The 16031-nt window shown below is 38.5% G+C and overlaps 1 protein-coding gene across 1 annotated transcript in view; it reads left to right on the forward strand.

The window, feature by feature from the left end:
• The window catches only part of STK32A (serine/threonine kinase 32A), a 166246-nt gene that overhangs the window by 114387 nt on the left and 35828 nt on the right, over positions 1-16031 (forward strand). Inside the window, exon 8 of the mRNA XM_020964198.2 lies at positions 10334-10431. Within this exon, the coding sequence (XP_020819857.1) occupies positions 10334-10431 (98 nt within the window). The remainder of the gene's footprint in view (positions 1-10333; positions 10432-16031) is intronic.

Consider the following 16031-nt stretch of genomic DNA (forward strand, 5'->3'; position numbering starts at 1 on the left):
TCAGCCATTCCCCAATTAATGGATATCCCCTCAATTTCCAATTCTTTGTCACCACAAAAAAAAACTGGAATAAATATTTTTTGTACAAATAAGTCTTTTTCTCTTTTCTTTGATCTTTTTGGATACAGACCCAGGAGTAATATTACTGAGTCAAAGGGTATGTACACTTTTATAGCCATTTGGGCATAGTTCCAAATTGTTCTCCAGAATGGTTGGTCTAGTTCAAAACTCTACCGACAGTGCATTTAGTGTCCCAATTTTTCTACATCCTCTCTGACATTTGTGATCTTCCCTTTCTGTCATGTCAGCCATTGTGATAGGTGTGAGGTGGTATCTCAAAGTTGTTTTAATTTGTATTTCCTTAATCAATAGTGATTTAAAGCACTTTTTAATTTGACTATTGATAGCTTTGATTTCTTCTCCTGAAAACTGCCTGTTCACATCCTTTGACCAATTTATCAATTAGATTGTATTTTTATGAATTTAGTTCAGTTCTTCTATCTATTTAAGAAATGAAGCCTTTATCAGAGAAACTTGCTGTAAATTTTCTTCCCCATTTTCCTGTTTTCTTTCTAATTTTGGCTGCATTTTTTTGTGCAAATTTTTTTTTAAATTTTGTGTGATCAAAATTATCCATTTTACTTTTCATGATCCTCTCTATTGTTTGCTCCCTAATCCATAAAACTGACAGGTAAAATTTTCCATGCCCTCCTAATTTACTTATGACACACCCTTTATGTCTAAATCATTTGTCCATTTTGACCTTATCCTGGTATATGGTGTGAGATGTTGGTCTGTGCCTAGTTTCTGCCAAATTGCTTTCTAGTTTTCCCAGAAGTTTTTGTCAAATGGTGAGTTCTTACCCCCAAAGTCTGAATCTTTGGGTTTATCAAACACTAGATTACTATGGTCATTTACCACAGTGTATTGTGTACCTAATCTGTTCTATTGATCCACCACTCTATTTCTTAGTTAGTACCAGATTATTTTCATAATAACTATTTTGGAATATAGTTTGAAATCTGGTACTGCTAGGCCTTCTTCTTTCACATATTGTTACCTTCTTGAAGCGCAAGGTAACATCTCTATAATTGGTTCAGGCATACTGTCAATTAATAAGCATTTATTAGGGACTTATTGTATGCCCAGAGCTGTGTTAGAAACTGAGCATACAAAGACAAAAAATAAATAGTCTGTGTCCTCAAGGAGCTTAGATTCCATTGGAGGAAACACCATTTAAGTACATGCAAATAGATACAAAGTAATTTGTGGGGAGAAATCACCAGCAGTTGGATGGATCAGGACAAGCTTCTTGTAGAGGGTGATGCTTGAGCTGAGCTTCGAAGGAAATTAGAGATTCCAAGAGGTGAAAGTAAGGAGGGCATGCAGGGCAGGCATGGGGCACAGCCAATGCAAAGGGACAGCAGTGGGAGATGGACTGACAGGTGTCAAGAATAGCAGGAAACCCAGTTTGCCTGGTTTATAGAGTAGGAGAAGGCGTATAAATGTACAAGACTGGAAAGGTAGCAAGATTAGAGCCAGGTTATAAAGGGCTTTAAATAACAGATGGGCAAATTCACTCTTTAAAAAACTTTCTTCTTCCTCCTCTCCCTTTTTAAAATAGTCACAATATTGTTTCTTGGATTACTGGATTATAGTCAATAGAAAAACTTCTTTAAATGTCCTTGATTTTATGTAGTATAGTGGAAACAGTGCAGCTGGAGTCAGGAGAGACTTGGAATTGAATTCCGCCTCTCTAGAGCCAGAATTAATAGCTCTGGAAAGCTGAACAAATGACTTAACTTCTCTGAGACTCAGTTTCCCCATTCATAAAATGGGGATAATAATACTTGTAGTAGCTAACTCAGAGTTTTGGGGAGAAGCAAGTAAGATAGTGTATGTAAAACTTTTTTAAGCCTTAAAGTGCTATATAAACATTGGCTGTTATAATTATGATCTTTATCCCTTGATTTTAAAAAAAATAGCTAAAAATCCTGGGAGGCTAATAAACAGAAAAGACTGGGGGGGGGGGGAATAAATGTGAACCTGGGTTCAGATGAGCTAATGTCTGTAAAGCATACTTTATAAATGACAAAGTTTTGCATAAATGCCAGTCATCCTTATTATGACCATTATTTTTATTATCTTGGCAAGTACATTGAGCCAGATATTTGCAATGCAGAAAGTCCTGGCAGTAACTGAGGAAGAGAACAAGTAGTTGGGACCTGTGGGTAGCTGGGTCAGTGGTAAAAGCTGAGTGGTGGTTTGGGACTGACCTTTCTAATGAAATGGCCTGGCCTGCCAGTGGTCCCTGAGTCCTGATTCAATAGGTTGTCATTTTGGTTCACAGAGATCCTCTGAAGAATTTTAAGCATAACTTTCCAGTGGACGCTCCCAAGGCACCAGAAGAAGCCAAGGCAGCCACTTGTGTAGAAATCACATGGGTGCCTTATGATGAAGTCAGTCCCCAGCTTATGCAAATCATGAGTATCTTTGTAGGCACCAGCCAGGGGTGATTTGCATGTGTGCTGCTGCTTCCCCTGAAGGACTGTCACCTCTATTCCATAGCTTCATCGTTCTCTTTTTCTCCTCTGAGAATCTGCTTGTCAGTCACATAAGCAGTGATTAGGCCTTGGCAGAGAAACTCATAGCAATCAAATTCATGGAAGATTATTTGTTCAATTGAATGTCAGGTTACTAAATGACAGCAGGACCTGTGCCTGTCTAACCCTGGAGCACCAGCAGTCAGCAGGGTACTAGACTGTCTTACCAAGGCAAGGAATTAATTTGGGGTATGTCTGGTAAGACAGAAACAATTTTTTTTTTTTACTTAGACTGGGATTTTATTGGCACAGGTCAGTCACAATGAGGAAATTTCCTCTGCTCTTTCAGAATAGCAACTGCTCTGCAGTTATACTCTTGGAAGTTAAGTGATTTATCTGGGCCACGCAGCTAGTATTTTTAAAGGACAGACTTGAATCCAGGATTTCCTGATTCCAAGTTCAGATCTATATATCCGCCATGACATGCTGCCTCTGATAATGAGGATGATGATGAAGAAAATTGCCATTGTCATCATCATTACCTAAACATAACATGGACTCATAAAAACTCAAAAACCATATTTCTAATAGATGTCACCATATTGAATATTCATAATCTCCAAGTTTCATGGAGTCAAAAGCTTTCAAAATAGAGACGCAGTAGAATAAATTAAAGCCACGTGGAAACAGAATGAGGTACATATCATCCTGATGGCCTTTCTGCTACTGGAGATATACTGAAGATGCTTACTATGAGATTGCAGAGGATGAATTTATATCCTACTACTTTTCTTCAACTACAAAAAGCAATTATCTTATGTATCTGTGCAATAGTCTATAGAATGTTAAATATATGAAAGAATAATAACAGCTACCATGTTGCAGGAGAGACTTAAACTCTGATTTTCCTAATTTAGAGACCAACTCTCTGAATGCTCCATCACGCTGGCATAGCAACCCAGGCAAAAACAAGAAGTCAAAAGAGTAGACTCATATTCAAGAAATATGGATGTGGCACTGGGATTATGTTTTCACTGAAGTATTATCTAAGATTCCTTCTCTAGCTTTGGCCCTGTAGAAAAAAGATAAGAAAGACCACTTTTTTGTTTCAAAAGTAAGTTAGATAGATGTTGCATTTAAACTAAGCAACAATGAAAAAAAAAAGACTTTCTCTTTAACCTTCTCACCATGGAAACCAGACCCAGACCTTAGAATGATGAAAACCTTAGAGACACATGTCACTCCTGAAAACGACAGTTTGAAATGTCGCAAACGTGAGCAAATGGGCTTCTCAGACCTCTTTATTGCTGTTTTTTTAACTATTATTTGAGCACTAGTCTAAGACAGAAATGGGCTATTTACATATATTCATTTGTTTCAACCATGACAGAAAAGGATTTATTTCATCACCTGGTATTTGAAAGCTGTGATTTGGTGGGTTCTGAAGTTCCATAAAATGAGGCTCATTTTTCTTCTATAAAATTATCTTTCTAGCTGCTCTGGGGAATGGGACCATATGTTAGTGCTCTCTCTCTCTCACTCTCTCTCTCTCTCTCTCTCTCTCTCTCTCTCTGTCTGCCTCTCTCTCTCCCTCCCTCTCTCTCTCTTCCTTTTTTTCTCTCTTTTTCTCTCTCTTTCCCCTGCTTTCTCCTCCCTCTCTCTCCTCTCCCCCTCCTTCCTCTTCCCTCTACCTCCTCCTCTTTCTCTCCCTCTCTCCCTCCCTCCTTCCATCCCTCCTTCTCTTTCCCCCTCTCCTTTTTTCTCTCACCCCCATAGGTAAATAAAGTACTAAAGGGAATAAATGAAATATCACTAGGGAAGCATGCTTCTTGAGTCATCACTAAAACCTTTTCCCTATGACTGACTGTGCAGTCCACTCCTCTTCATTCCTCACCCAGACATGGCTTCTGCCCCTTTTCCCAGTCCCCAACTCCCTGTCCACAGGGTTTTTGTTGTTGTTCAATCGTGTCAGATTCTTTGTGACCCATTTGGGTTTTCTTGGCAAAGATATTGAAGTGGTTTACCATTTCCTTCTCCAGCTCATTTTACAAATAAGGAAACTGAGGCAAACAGGGTAAAATGATTTGCTAATGGTTAAACAGCTACTAAGTGTCTGAGATTGAATTTGAACTCAGGTCTTCCTGACTCCAGGCCTGGAGCTCTATTCACTGTACCGCATAGCTGCCTGCTCACAGGTTTATCCGGGACATATTATCTATCTCTGCATTATTTTTGCGACTGTTAAGCATTAGTTGTTGAGGTGAATTGCTTAGAGATCCTCCAATAAAACTGCAGCACGGATGCTCGAGAGGTTCCAGGCTGAGCATATTTTACATAAATGCAAAATTGCAAAGTCAGGAGGAGAACAAAGCTCTTGACTCTGGAACCTGAGAGAAAAGGCCACAGGAGGCATCCCAAAGAGTAGGGACTTGCTCTGCCTGAGGCTGTTTCTGGTAAAGATAAACCAACCAGCAGAATAGGAGGTCCTTATTTCATTCTTCCAGTAGCTGTTAATTAATTACATCAGTATGTTTACTTCCTCTGCCAACACAGATCACAGCCCAGCCATAATTTGTAAAGAGTTTTTAAGGGGAGGGAAAAAAATCATCACTTGGAAAACAACCAGGTGATAAACTTGTAAAGCTCAGCTTGGCTGGTCCTCAGCCAACAGACGTGCAGGGTATCATTAAGAGGTGATGCAGAATAAAAAGTGTAGCAAAATGCAATGAACCCGAGTCAGAAGACGTGGGTTTAAATCCTAGCCCTGCCACTTACGTACTATCTGTGTGAGGTTGGCAAAGGCATTTGCCTCCTCTGGGCCTCAGTTTCCTCATCTGTTAAAGGGGGAGGCTGAACGAGATAGATGGCCACTGATGTGCCTTCTAGCTCTATATGATCCTATTAAGCTCCTACTATGTGAATATTATAATCATGAAAAAAGTTGCATAGAATTATTCCCGTCAACCCTCCTAATGCCTTATAGCATGATGTAGCAGATAAAACACTGATATTTGAGTCAGAAAGACTTAGGTTAGAATCCTATCTCAGATACTTATTTGCTTTGGGATCTTGGGAAAGCCACTTGCTCTCACTCAACCTGTTTCCTCATCTCTAAAATAAGAATAATAATAGCATATACCTCATAGGGTTGTTGTGAGGATGTCATTTGAGGCCTAGCAGAATCCATGCGAACCTTAAAGTGCTTATATAAATGTGAACTGCTATTGTTATCTCATTTAAATTTTCCTTTTCAATGGAGTTCACATAGAAGTAGTCCCGGAGAAATTCCTTATTAGCCTTATTTCCCCCATCTTATGCAGAAGTTCGGTAAGGAGTTTTAAAAATCTTGGTCTTTTTGCTTTGCATTTTTACTTTTGCAGTTTAAAGCAGAAAAGTTTGCACAAGTCTATCATCAAACAGTCATTCTTTGGTGAACCCCAGTACCCTTTGTATCATGATGAAAGTAACAGTTGTTCAGAAATTGTCTAGAACGTTGTCTCCAAAGACCACTTGTAATATGAGGGTTATAGAAGTACCTGTGTTGCAGGGTTGTTAGGGGATTGAGTGAAATACTGAACCTGAGTAAAGTGCTTTGTGAACAAACTGTAGAGAAGAAAAACCTCTCCAGGAAACAAACTAAGTCGGAACAAACTCGGCTTCAAGTGCTGAATGAGGAACATGTATAAGAACCAGTCACCTGTAGTGAGTAGTGTATACAGTAACCGCAGTATTGTTTTATGAGTGACTTTTAGTGAATAAGTTATTTTTAAATTTTTTATTAATTTATTTATTTTTAGTTTTCAACATTCACTTCCACAAGATCTTGACTTCCAAATTTTCTCCCCATCTCTTCTGTCCCTCCCCACCAAGATGATATGCATTCTGAATACCTCTTTCCCCAATCTGCTTTCCCTTCTATCACCACTCCCTTCTCTTATTCTTTTTCTGTTTTCCTGTAGGTCAGGATAGATTTCTATACCATATTGCCTGTATATCTTATTTCCCCACTGCGTGTAAAAACAATTTTTAACATTCGTTTTTAAAACTTTGAGTTCCAAATTCTTTCCCTTCCTCCCTCCCCACTTACCCTCATTGAGAATTCAATATAGGTTATACATGTGTAGTCATGCAAAACACTTCCATAATAGTCATGTTGGGAAAAACTAACTATATTTCCCTCCATCCTATCCTGCTTATTCTATTCTCTCCTTTGACCCTGTCCCTCCTCAAAAGTGTTTGCTTCTGATTACTCCGTCCCCCAATTTGCCCTCCCTTCTAGCATCTCCCCTTTCTTATACCCTTCCCCCTATTTTCCTGTAGGGTAAGGAAGATTTCCATATCCAGCTGAGTATGTATGTTATTCCCTCCTTAAGCCAAATCTGATGAGACTAAGATTCACTCATTTCCTCTCTCCTCTCCCCCTCTTCCCCTCCACTGTAAAAGCTTTTTTTTTGCCTCTTTTATGTGAGATAATTTACTCCATTCTATCTCTCCCTTTCTCCTCCCAGTATAATCCTCTCTCACCCCTTAATTTTATTTTTTAGACATCATCCCTTCATATTCCACTCATCCTATGCCCTCTGTGTAGATATATTCCCTCTAACTACCCTAATACTAAGAAAGGTCTCATGAGTTACAAATAATTATCTTTCCATGGAGGAATGTAAACAGTTCGACTTATGATTCCTTTTTCCTGTTTACCTTTTCATACTTCTCTTGAGTCTTGTATTTGAAAGTAAAATTTTCTATTCAGCTTTGGTCTTTTCATCAAGAATGCTTGAAAGTCTTCTGTCTCATTGAATGTCCATTTTTCCCATGAAAGATTATACTCAGTTTTTCTGGGTAAATGATTCTTCGGTTTTAATCCTAGCTCCTTTGACCTCCAGCATATTATATTCCAAGCCCTCTGATCCCTTAATCTAGAAGCTGCTAAATCTTGCGTTATCCTATTTGTGTTTCCACAATACTTGAATTGTTTCTTTCTGGCTGCTTGCAATATTTTCTCCTTGACCTGGGAACTCTGGAATTTGGCTATAATATTCCTAGGAGTTTTCTTTTGGGATCTCTTTCAGGAGGTGATCAGTGGATTCTTTCCATTTCTGTTTTACCCTCTGGTTCTAGAATATCAGGTCAGTTTTCTTTGGAAATTTCTTGAAAGATGATGTCTAGGCTCTTTTTTTCATCATAGCTTTCAGGTAGTCCAGTAATTTGTAAATGATCTCTCCTGGATCTATTTTTCAGGTCAGTTGTTTTTTTCAATGAGATATTTCACATTGTCTTCTATTTTTTCATTCTTCTGGTTTTGTTTTATAATTTCTTTATTTCTCATAGAGTCATTAGTTTCCATTTGCTCCATTCTAATTTTTAAGGAATTATTTCCTTCAGTGAGCTTTTGGACTTCCTTTTCCATTTGACCAATTTTGCTTTTTAAGGCAATCTTCTCATCATTGGCTTTTTGGACCTCTTTTGCCATTTGGGTTAGGTTATTTTTAAGGTGTTATTTTCTTCAGTATTTTTTTGGATCTCCTTTAGCAAGCTGTTGACTCATTTTTCATTATTTTCTTGCATCACTCTCGTTTCTCTTTCCCAGTTTTTCCTCCACTTCCCTTACTTGCTTCTCAAAATCCTTTTTGAGCTCTTCCATGGCCTGGGACTGATTCATATGCTTCTTGGAGGCTTTGGATGTAAAAGCTTTGACTTTGTTGTCTTCTTCTGGTTGTATGTTGTGATCTTCTTTGTCACCAAAGTAAGATTCTATAGTCTGAGTTTTTTCTGCTGTTTGCTCCTGTTCCCAGCCAATTACTCGAGTTATAAACTTTTTATTAATGTAGGGCTCTTCTTCCAGTGTGGAGGGTGTATTGTCCCAAGCTTCAAGGGTTTTGTGTAAATGTTTTCAGAGATACTTGTAGGGAGCTATAAATTTTTAGTTCTTCCAAAGTGTTATGTCAAAGGAGAGGTGTTTACTCCTTTCCTAGCTTGTGCTCTGATCTATAAGTGACCATAGTCATTCTTTTCTGCCTTGGAACTGTGGGGATGATTTCCTCTCCACCACCACTACAAGCTCCATCGTGCCAGCACTCCTTCTCACCCCAGGACCTCCACCCAGGACTGTGACTCCAATCCAAGCACAGGAAAAGCAAGAGAATCCTGCCTCAGCACCAGCACAGAGATCCCTGTAATCCCCCTCCAATCAGCTGCTAGATTCCTGCACCATCTGTGGGCAGAGAGCTCCACAAGCAGCTGCTGCCCCAGGGCTGGGGCCAGACCCCTCTCCTCTCTCACTCAGGTCTGACAGACCTTTCCTACTGATCTTCTAAGTTGTCTTTGGCATTTGTGGGTCAAGAAATCTGGAAACCACTAGAGCTGCCAGTGATTCAGTCCCCTGAGCCCTGCTTCAGATTCATCTTTGCCTGTGCAGCCCATGCTGACCTGCACTCCTCTCCCAGCCCAGCACAACAGACCTTTCCCATCAACCCTCCAGGTTGTCTTGGGCTGGAAATTTGCTTCATTTTGTCTTTTTGTGGGTCCTGCTGCTCTAGCATTTGTTTAGAGCCATTTTTACAGGCATCTGGAGGGGTTTAGGGGAGAGCTCAAGCAAGTCACTGCTTTTACTCTGCCATCTTGCTTCATCCCCTGTGAATAAGTTAATTTGGTATTATAAATACCCAAATTAGCTATAAAGGACATATGAAGAAAGAAGCTATCTGCATCTAGTGAAAGAACTGATAAATAGATGTACAGAATAATTCTATATGTATATGTGTGTATAGACACACATATACATATGTGTATTTGTGTCTAATGGTAGCCATCTCTAGATGGGGTGAGGCAAGGAAAAAAAATATTTGCATGATAATTTTGTAGTATATTTGAAAGGAATAGCAAGTTGTGTATAGTAAATTTGCAGTTTCATGTATGGTCATCTTTTTTTATTGTATTATGTTATGGAAATTCTTGTTTTGTTCCACAAATTAAAAATAGGAATTTAAAAAATCAGTCACCTATAAAAATCAGATCCCTACAGTAATCAAACATGATCAAAAACATGATCAAAACACCCTCAAAAAACTCAGTTTGCCTAGCACAGAATAAGGCATAGAAGAGTACACCCATATCCAGGGCTGATTTCCTGTTCTCAATTCTCTTCCATTCCAGTCCCTTGGAGCCCCCTTATCCTCATCTCTAGAATGGAGACAGTGATACTTGACTCCCTACCTTACAGTGTTGTTTCAAAAAAAGCTCTTTGTAAGCCTTTAAGTTCTACATAAAGTGTGAACCACTTTCCCTCTCAATTTCTCTACTAAAGTCCCCTGGTGCTTCAGTAAGATGTCATGGGTTCTCAAAGGCTATGACAGTGGAGCATAAGCTCTGGCTGGTCCTACCAACCTAGAAATTTTTCTAGCATGAGCCCCATGATGTTTGAGGTTAGCCGCTGCAATTCATGAAGACTATATCACAATCTGCATTGACAGAGAGCAGTAAAATCAGGGACTTATGAGGTGATAGTAATCTGTGCTCCTTTTGGCTGCTCCTACACATTGAGGTTGGGGACAATGCCAACCTATAGCCAGAACAAAAGCTTTTTTTTCAGTCAGGGGAGAAAACTAGCAAAAGAAATTTGGGTGGGGGAAATGGCAATACTTCTGAACAGAAGGACAGAATCTTGCTTAAGTTTAAGCACATTCTCTTCCCATGAAGGTAAACTTGACACACACAACAGTATCTGTGGAGGTATTCATTTATCAAGGACCTAAAAGTAATCATTAGCCCCACTTTTCTGTATCATCCAGCCCCTGAGATGTTCAACTCAAGAAGACAAACAGGATACTCCTTTGCTGTTGACTGGTGGTCCCTGGGAGTGACTGCTTATGAGCTGCTGAGAGGCCGGGTATGGTAAAATTTTATTCCTATTTGTTTTATGCCACAATATGTTGTATTTTACAAGAAAAAGATGGATCAGCCTGCAATAACTCAGTATATCTCCAAGTTCTCCCTCCTCCAAATCCTTTTTTTAAATTGACAGCAAAATATCAGTCCTTGGTAGCTCAATGAAGAGCTTGTAAGAATCTGTGTGATTTCACTGCAGATTAATTCCCTGTCACTCAGCATGGGGCTCAGAATGTTTGTTAACATTAAATTAAGTACCAGAAATTGAAGGAGCAATTTGAATAATAGAAATCTCCCAAGTGGGGACTGCAGTACTATTCATTAAGTAACTCATGTAAATATATTTGTATGTTTGAAGAAAGTCATTTTGCAATCACAACGTGACATACTAGCTGAGAAACTACCCGCTAGAGCAGGTGTGAATTGTTAATACAACACCATTCATGCCCTGTCATGTTGAATTCCTTACTGGTACTCAATTCTGAAGTTCTGGGTTCAGGGGCAAAATGGAGTTATCTCCCTGAAAACAAATTTCTTTTTGTACTAATGGAAAGAATCTTCTTTTCTCTCTTTCTTACTTTCTTTCTTTTTTTTTTTTGGAGCCAAATTAAAGTGACTATTGATTTTCTACTAATATTTCATTTCATTCAGAGGAGTGCTTCCAAACATTTTCTAGCACTCCTTTTGATGACCATTGCCAAAGGGTGTATGTGGAGAGAAAGTAGAGGGGGTACCAACAAGAAAGAAAGCAGGCGGATGAATGAAAGCACCTCTGATATTGTGATCCCCTGGTGACTGGAACACATCAACTGGGAAACACTGATTACAAGTCCTTAGTGTAGTTTTGGGCATCCCATTTGGAGAATTTTGTGGCATCCTAGTAGGAAGAAAGAAGATTGGAAGGAGAAGGGGGGAGGGGAGTCAGGAGGGTGAAATAGTAGAATTGAGGAATAGGATTAGACCTCTGGGTACTATGGCATATAGCAGAGGTAAAAGATTTCAGACCTGGCCCAAGGGACAGATAGTAGAATGGAAAGGCTCTTTTAACAAGAAGGGCCCAAGTACATATTTTGTGTAACTTCTCACTTCTGTGATCTACATGTGCCACCATGTTGTCAGGTCCTGTACATTAGCCCCTCCTCTGGATGAGCTCCTGCTTATCCATGCTCTTTTAAAATGTGCTCCCTAGAAGTGAACACAGCTCTCCAGATGTCTTCTTACCAGGGCAGAGAACAACAGGCCTATCATCTCCATAGTCCTGGTAATTACACCTTTCTCAATGGAGCCTATGATTTTGTTCACTGTTTTGATTACCCTATTATGCTATTGACTCATACTGAGACTTTGTTGTTGTTCGGTCATTTCAGTCATGTCTGACTCTTTATGAGTCTATTTGGGTTTTGTGGCAAAGATGCTGGCGTGGTTTGTCATTTCCTTCTCCAACTCATCTTACAAATGGAGAAACTGAGGCAAATAAGGTTAGGGTTAAGTGACTTGCCCAGGGTTACACAACTAGTAAATATTGGAGATCAGATTTGAACTCAGATCTTCCTGACTCCAGGCCCAGCACTCTATCCACCATACCACCCAGCTGCCCAATTGAGCCTACCACCCACTAAAATCCCTAGGTCTTTTTTCAGGTAAACTGTTTTTAACCATATCACTTTGAGTGACATTTTTGCTTTTTAAAATAATTCATTGGATCCTAATGTGCTAATAGCACAAATATGTTGGTGCCACTGTGATCTGGAATGAGAAAAGATTATTATAAAAACATTGGAAAATCTGTTCCATTTCATGTGGATTTATTGTCCCTCTTACAGCTTCATCGATGACTGTTCTTCACCTGATTTCACTTGGTTGGATCTCATGCCAGACTTTTTGCAGACTATTTTTCTACTGCTTCTTTTATACTTTGCCCAGCAATACGGCTTATAATTTTCCATTGGCCTCCTCTGCAATGTTTTGACTATGAGTTTATATTATAAATCATTTTATAGCTCTTTGCTACCAGGTCACCTCAAGCTGAAAGGAATTATCATATTTAGTGGCCAAGGTGGTTCCCAGGGATTGTTTTACCTTCTTATTGTGATCATTATTTTAATTGGTTGGCCACTGTATTTTAATCCCAGCATTGCCAATTACCACCTGTTTAACTTTGGGCAAATTATTTAACCTCTCTGGGCCTTAGTTTCTTCATTTGTAAAGTTAGGGGGTTGGAGTGGATGGCCTCCAAGGCCCCTTTCAGCTCTAAATCGATGATCTTAAGAATTTGCAACAGAGTCTTTGTCTTTGCTTTTAATTGTTATTTTTCAGCATCCATAGCTTATTTAAATAGGTCAACAGGGAGTGTTGCAAGTGCATACAGTATTTTTGCCTCATTTTCTTTCCTTTCTTTTTATTTTGCATTAATTTTGACCTTTGCTGTAACCAGGTCCTCCAGTAAAGCATCAACTTGTCGGGTAAACATCATCTATTTAGTGTACCAACACTTACTTTAATATTTATAAAGTCTAAAAATTATTAGATTCTCTATACACACTCTGTATAAAAATTGTACGTGCATAGTTGTTGATATATTTTCTCCCCCACAAGATCGTGAGATCCTTGAGGGCAAGGAATTTTTTTGTCTTTTTTTTTTAAATCTCCAGTGCTTAGCACAGTGCCTTACACATGACAGGCACTTACTAAATGTTTGTTGACTTGACCCAGTTGTCATACTTGGTATCTGGCCCCCAACCTCCCCTTGCATGGTGATACTGTGAAATCTAGCTCAGCCTTGGGAGGAAGAGGCCATGGTCACCATGGGCAATTGGGTGTTGATTATTATTGGACTTGGGACACTAGACTGGTAAAAGTAACTTAATCTGAATCATGTTAGTAAATAGAAAAAAAGAGATAAGTGTATCTTAACCTGCCTAGTTAAAGGGCAGCTATAAACATTTAGTGGGTTCATCTCATATTATAAATGCCTCTCTGGGAGTGTAACAATCTTTTGGTACTAGTTCACAGGCTTTAGATTTTTTTGTCCTCTCTGCCTTAGCTTCACCAGTCCTTAGAGGAACCTGTTCCGTGTGTTGGCCCAGAACTGGAAGTGAAGATTCTGGGGACAACTTGAATATCATGACCTCTCCCCACCAAGTGGAGAGTATCTCAGTAGCCAAATCTATGACCTATGTCTGCCAGCTTTTCAGAATTTACAAGTAGAGTCTTTGAGATGTTTTTCAATAATTACTTGTTGAGCTTATGTGGACTCAATAAACATTTATTTATTAGGTTTTTATTATGTGGCTTACATTAAAAATCACACATTCATAAAATATTAATGCAAGCCAGAAAACAGTTAAAAATGTGTTTGTACTGACCAGCTTACTGGAATGCCATGCAATAAAAATATTTTAAAAAAATAAATCAGTAATTATTAAAATAATTTTGAACAAATTTTGTAAAATGATTATAAATACTTTTTGTATTAAAAGGCCTCAAAATCCATCTTTCAACATTTTTATGAGATGTGCTTAGTTCTAATATTTGCTGATTGATTATACATACTAATGGAAAAGAGAAAAGGTAAAGCTAATGCAGAAAAGATAATCCCAAATTACATATATTTGCATTAATTTCATTTGGATAGGCATAGCACACTTGATGTCTAGCACTAAACCCTTCTCTGTATCACCTCACTGTTAGGAATTATGCCTTAGCTGCATCTTGAGAAAAGGGTACTCTAGTCCAGGGGTTCTTAACCTGGGATCAATGAACTCATTTTAAAAGATTTTTTGATAAATATATTTCAATGTAATTGGTACCCTTTGTAATTCTATGTTATTCTATTTTATGTGTTTTTAGACATAATTCTGAGAAGGGTTCCATAGGCTTCATCATACTGCCATAGGAGTCTATCCCACAAAAAAAGTTTAAGAATCTCTTCTGTAGGTCACTTAGAGTAATTAAAAATGACTGTGATTGATCTTGAGATTCTAATGGGGAAAAAATTACTTCAGCCATAAAAATCAATAAAATAGAATAAGAAGGGAAACAAATTATATTACCAAGCTTCTTTTGATAAATTCTAGAAGACAATGGAGACATGATAGTTGCCTTCAAAGAGCTGAAGGACTATTGTCTGGAATAGGGCTTATGTTTCTTCTACTGCTTCTGAGAACAGGACCAGGACCGGTAGGGTTGGCAAGAAGGAAGCCACTTACAGGGAGGCACATTTCAGCTCCAGCTTAACACAGAACTCTAATAACAAGAGCTGTCTGAAGGTGGAATGGTGCGTCCTGTAAAGTAGTGAGTTCCCAGGGCAAATGGCCACCTTTGAGGAATGCCTTTAGAAGGGAATCCTGCATGGAAGTGAAGAAGGGGATTGGACTTGGTGACCTCTGAGCTCTTTCCAAATCTAGGATTTTGCAGTTCTATAAATCACAAACTAAGCCATAAAATGATATTTTGAAAAGTATGCTCAGGCAAGAAAGAACAAAGTATCAACCATTTATGAAAAATTATAAACACTGCCCAATCTTACAGAGAGGGTGCTAAGTAATCACTTTGACATTTGCAAGTTATTATTTGGATAGAAACACAGGTTTCAAAGAAGGGATGAACTTGAAAATGTTCCCTTAAGTTCTAATCTTAATCATAGCTGTTGACAAATGTGACCCTTCGTAGTTAAACTCTGCCTTCTCTAGACTCAAAGTTGCTGCCCCGCCTCTCTCCAAGGTACCCCTAGCATAGCCATCAATTTCTTATAAATTGGCTCATTTCCAATCACATTTCTGTTCCATTTTGTGCTCTTCAAATTTCTTTTGTTGTTGTTGTTATTTATGAACATGACATAGGACAGTAGCCAATGAAATTGCTCCCAGTTTAATACCTAAAAATTTCTACCACCTGACACTTGAAACTATGGGAGGGGAAAGTAGCCAATAGGAGTGAGTGGTTAGTAACGCCCAAAACTGAAGAGACATGAAAGAGGAGGACTTAAATAAGACCATTGGATGTGGCAATTATGACAGCATTAGTGGTCTTAAAGAGAACACTTTCAGGAGAGGGCTGGGGAGGAAACACAACTGCAAGTGATTGAGGAGATATTGAATAGTGAAGAGATGAAGGTATTGACTATAATCAACTTCAATTTTTCAAAATTTTATGGATATTTTTGTTTTTACATCTCTGATTTCTAGATATATCTTTCCTTCCTTTTTTCTTCAAAAGGACTATCTCTTAGAACAAAGAAAACAAAATAAAGAGGGAAAAAAAACAGTTCTGCAAAACTGACCGACACAGGAAACAAGTCTAATAGTAGAGTCATTTTACCTCACCCATAATTTCATACCTCTGCAAAATCAGTCGATAAACATTTATTAAGCACCTACACTGTGCTAAATGCAGAGATTACAAAGAAAGGTACAAAGTAGTTCCTGATCCCAAGGAGCTCACAGTCTCATGGGAGTATACCTAATTTTCCTCAGCCCCTCCATCATTGCATATTTCTATTTTTAATCATCCTTGACAATTTGTTGAGTATGAGGTAAAACAGCATTACTTTAATTTGTATTTCTTTTGTTATTAATAATCTGTCTTTTATATAGTTGTTGA

This window comes from Phascolarctos cinereus, unplaced genomic scaffold, assembly GCF_003287225.1.
Source record: "Phascolarctos cinereus isolate Bilbo 61053 unplaced genomic scaffold, phaCin_HiC Scaffold_2;HRSCAF=192, whole genome shotgun sequence".
Classification (NCBI taxonomy): Eukaryota; Metazoa; Chordata; class Mammalia; order Diprotodontia; family Phascolarctidae; genus Phascolarctos; species Phascolarctos cinereus.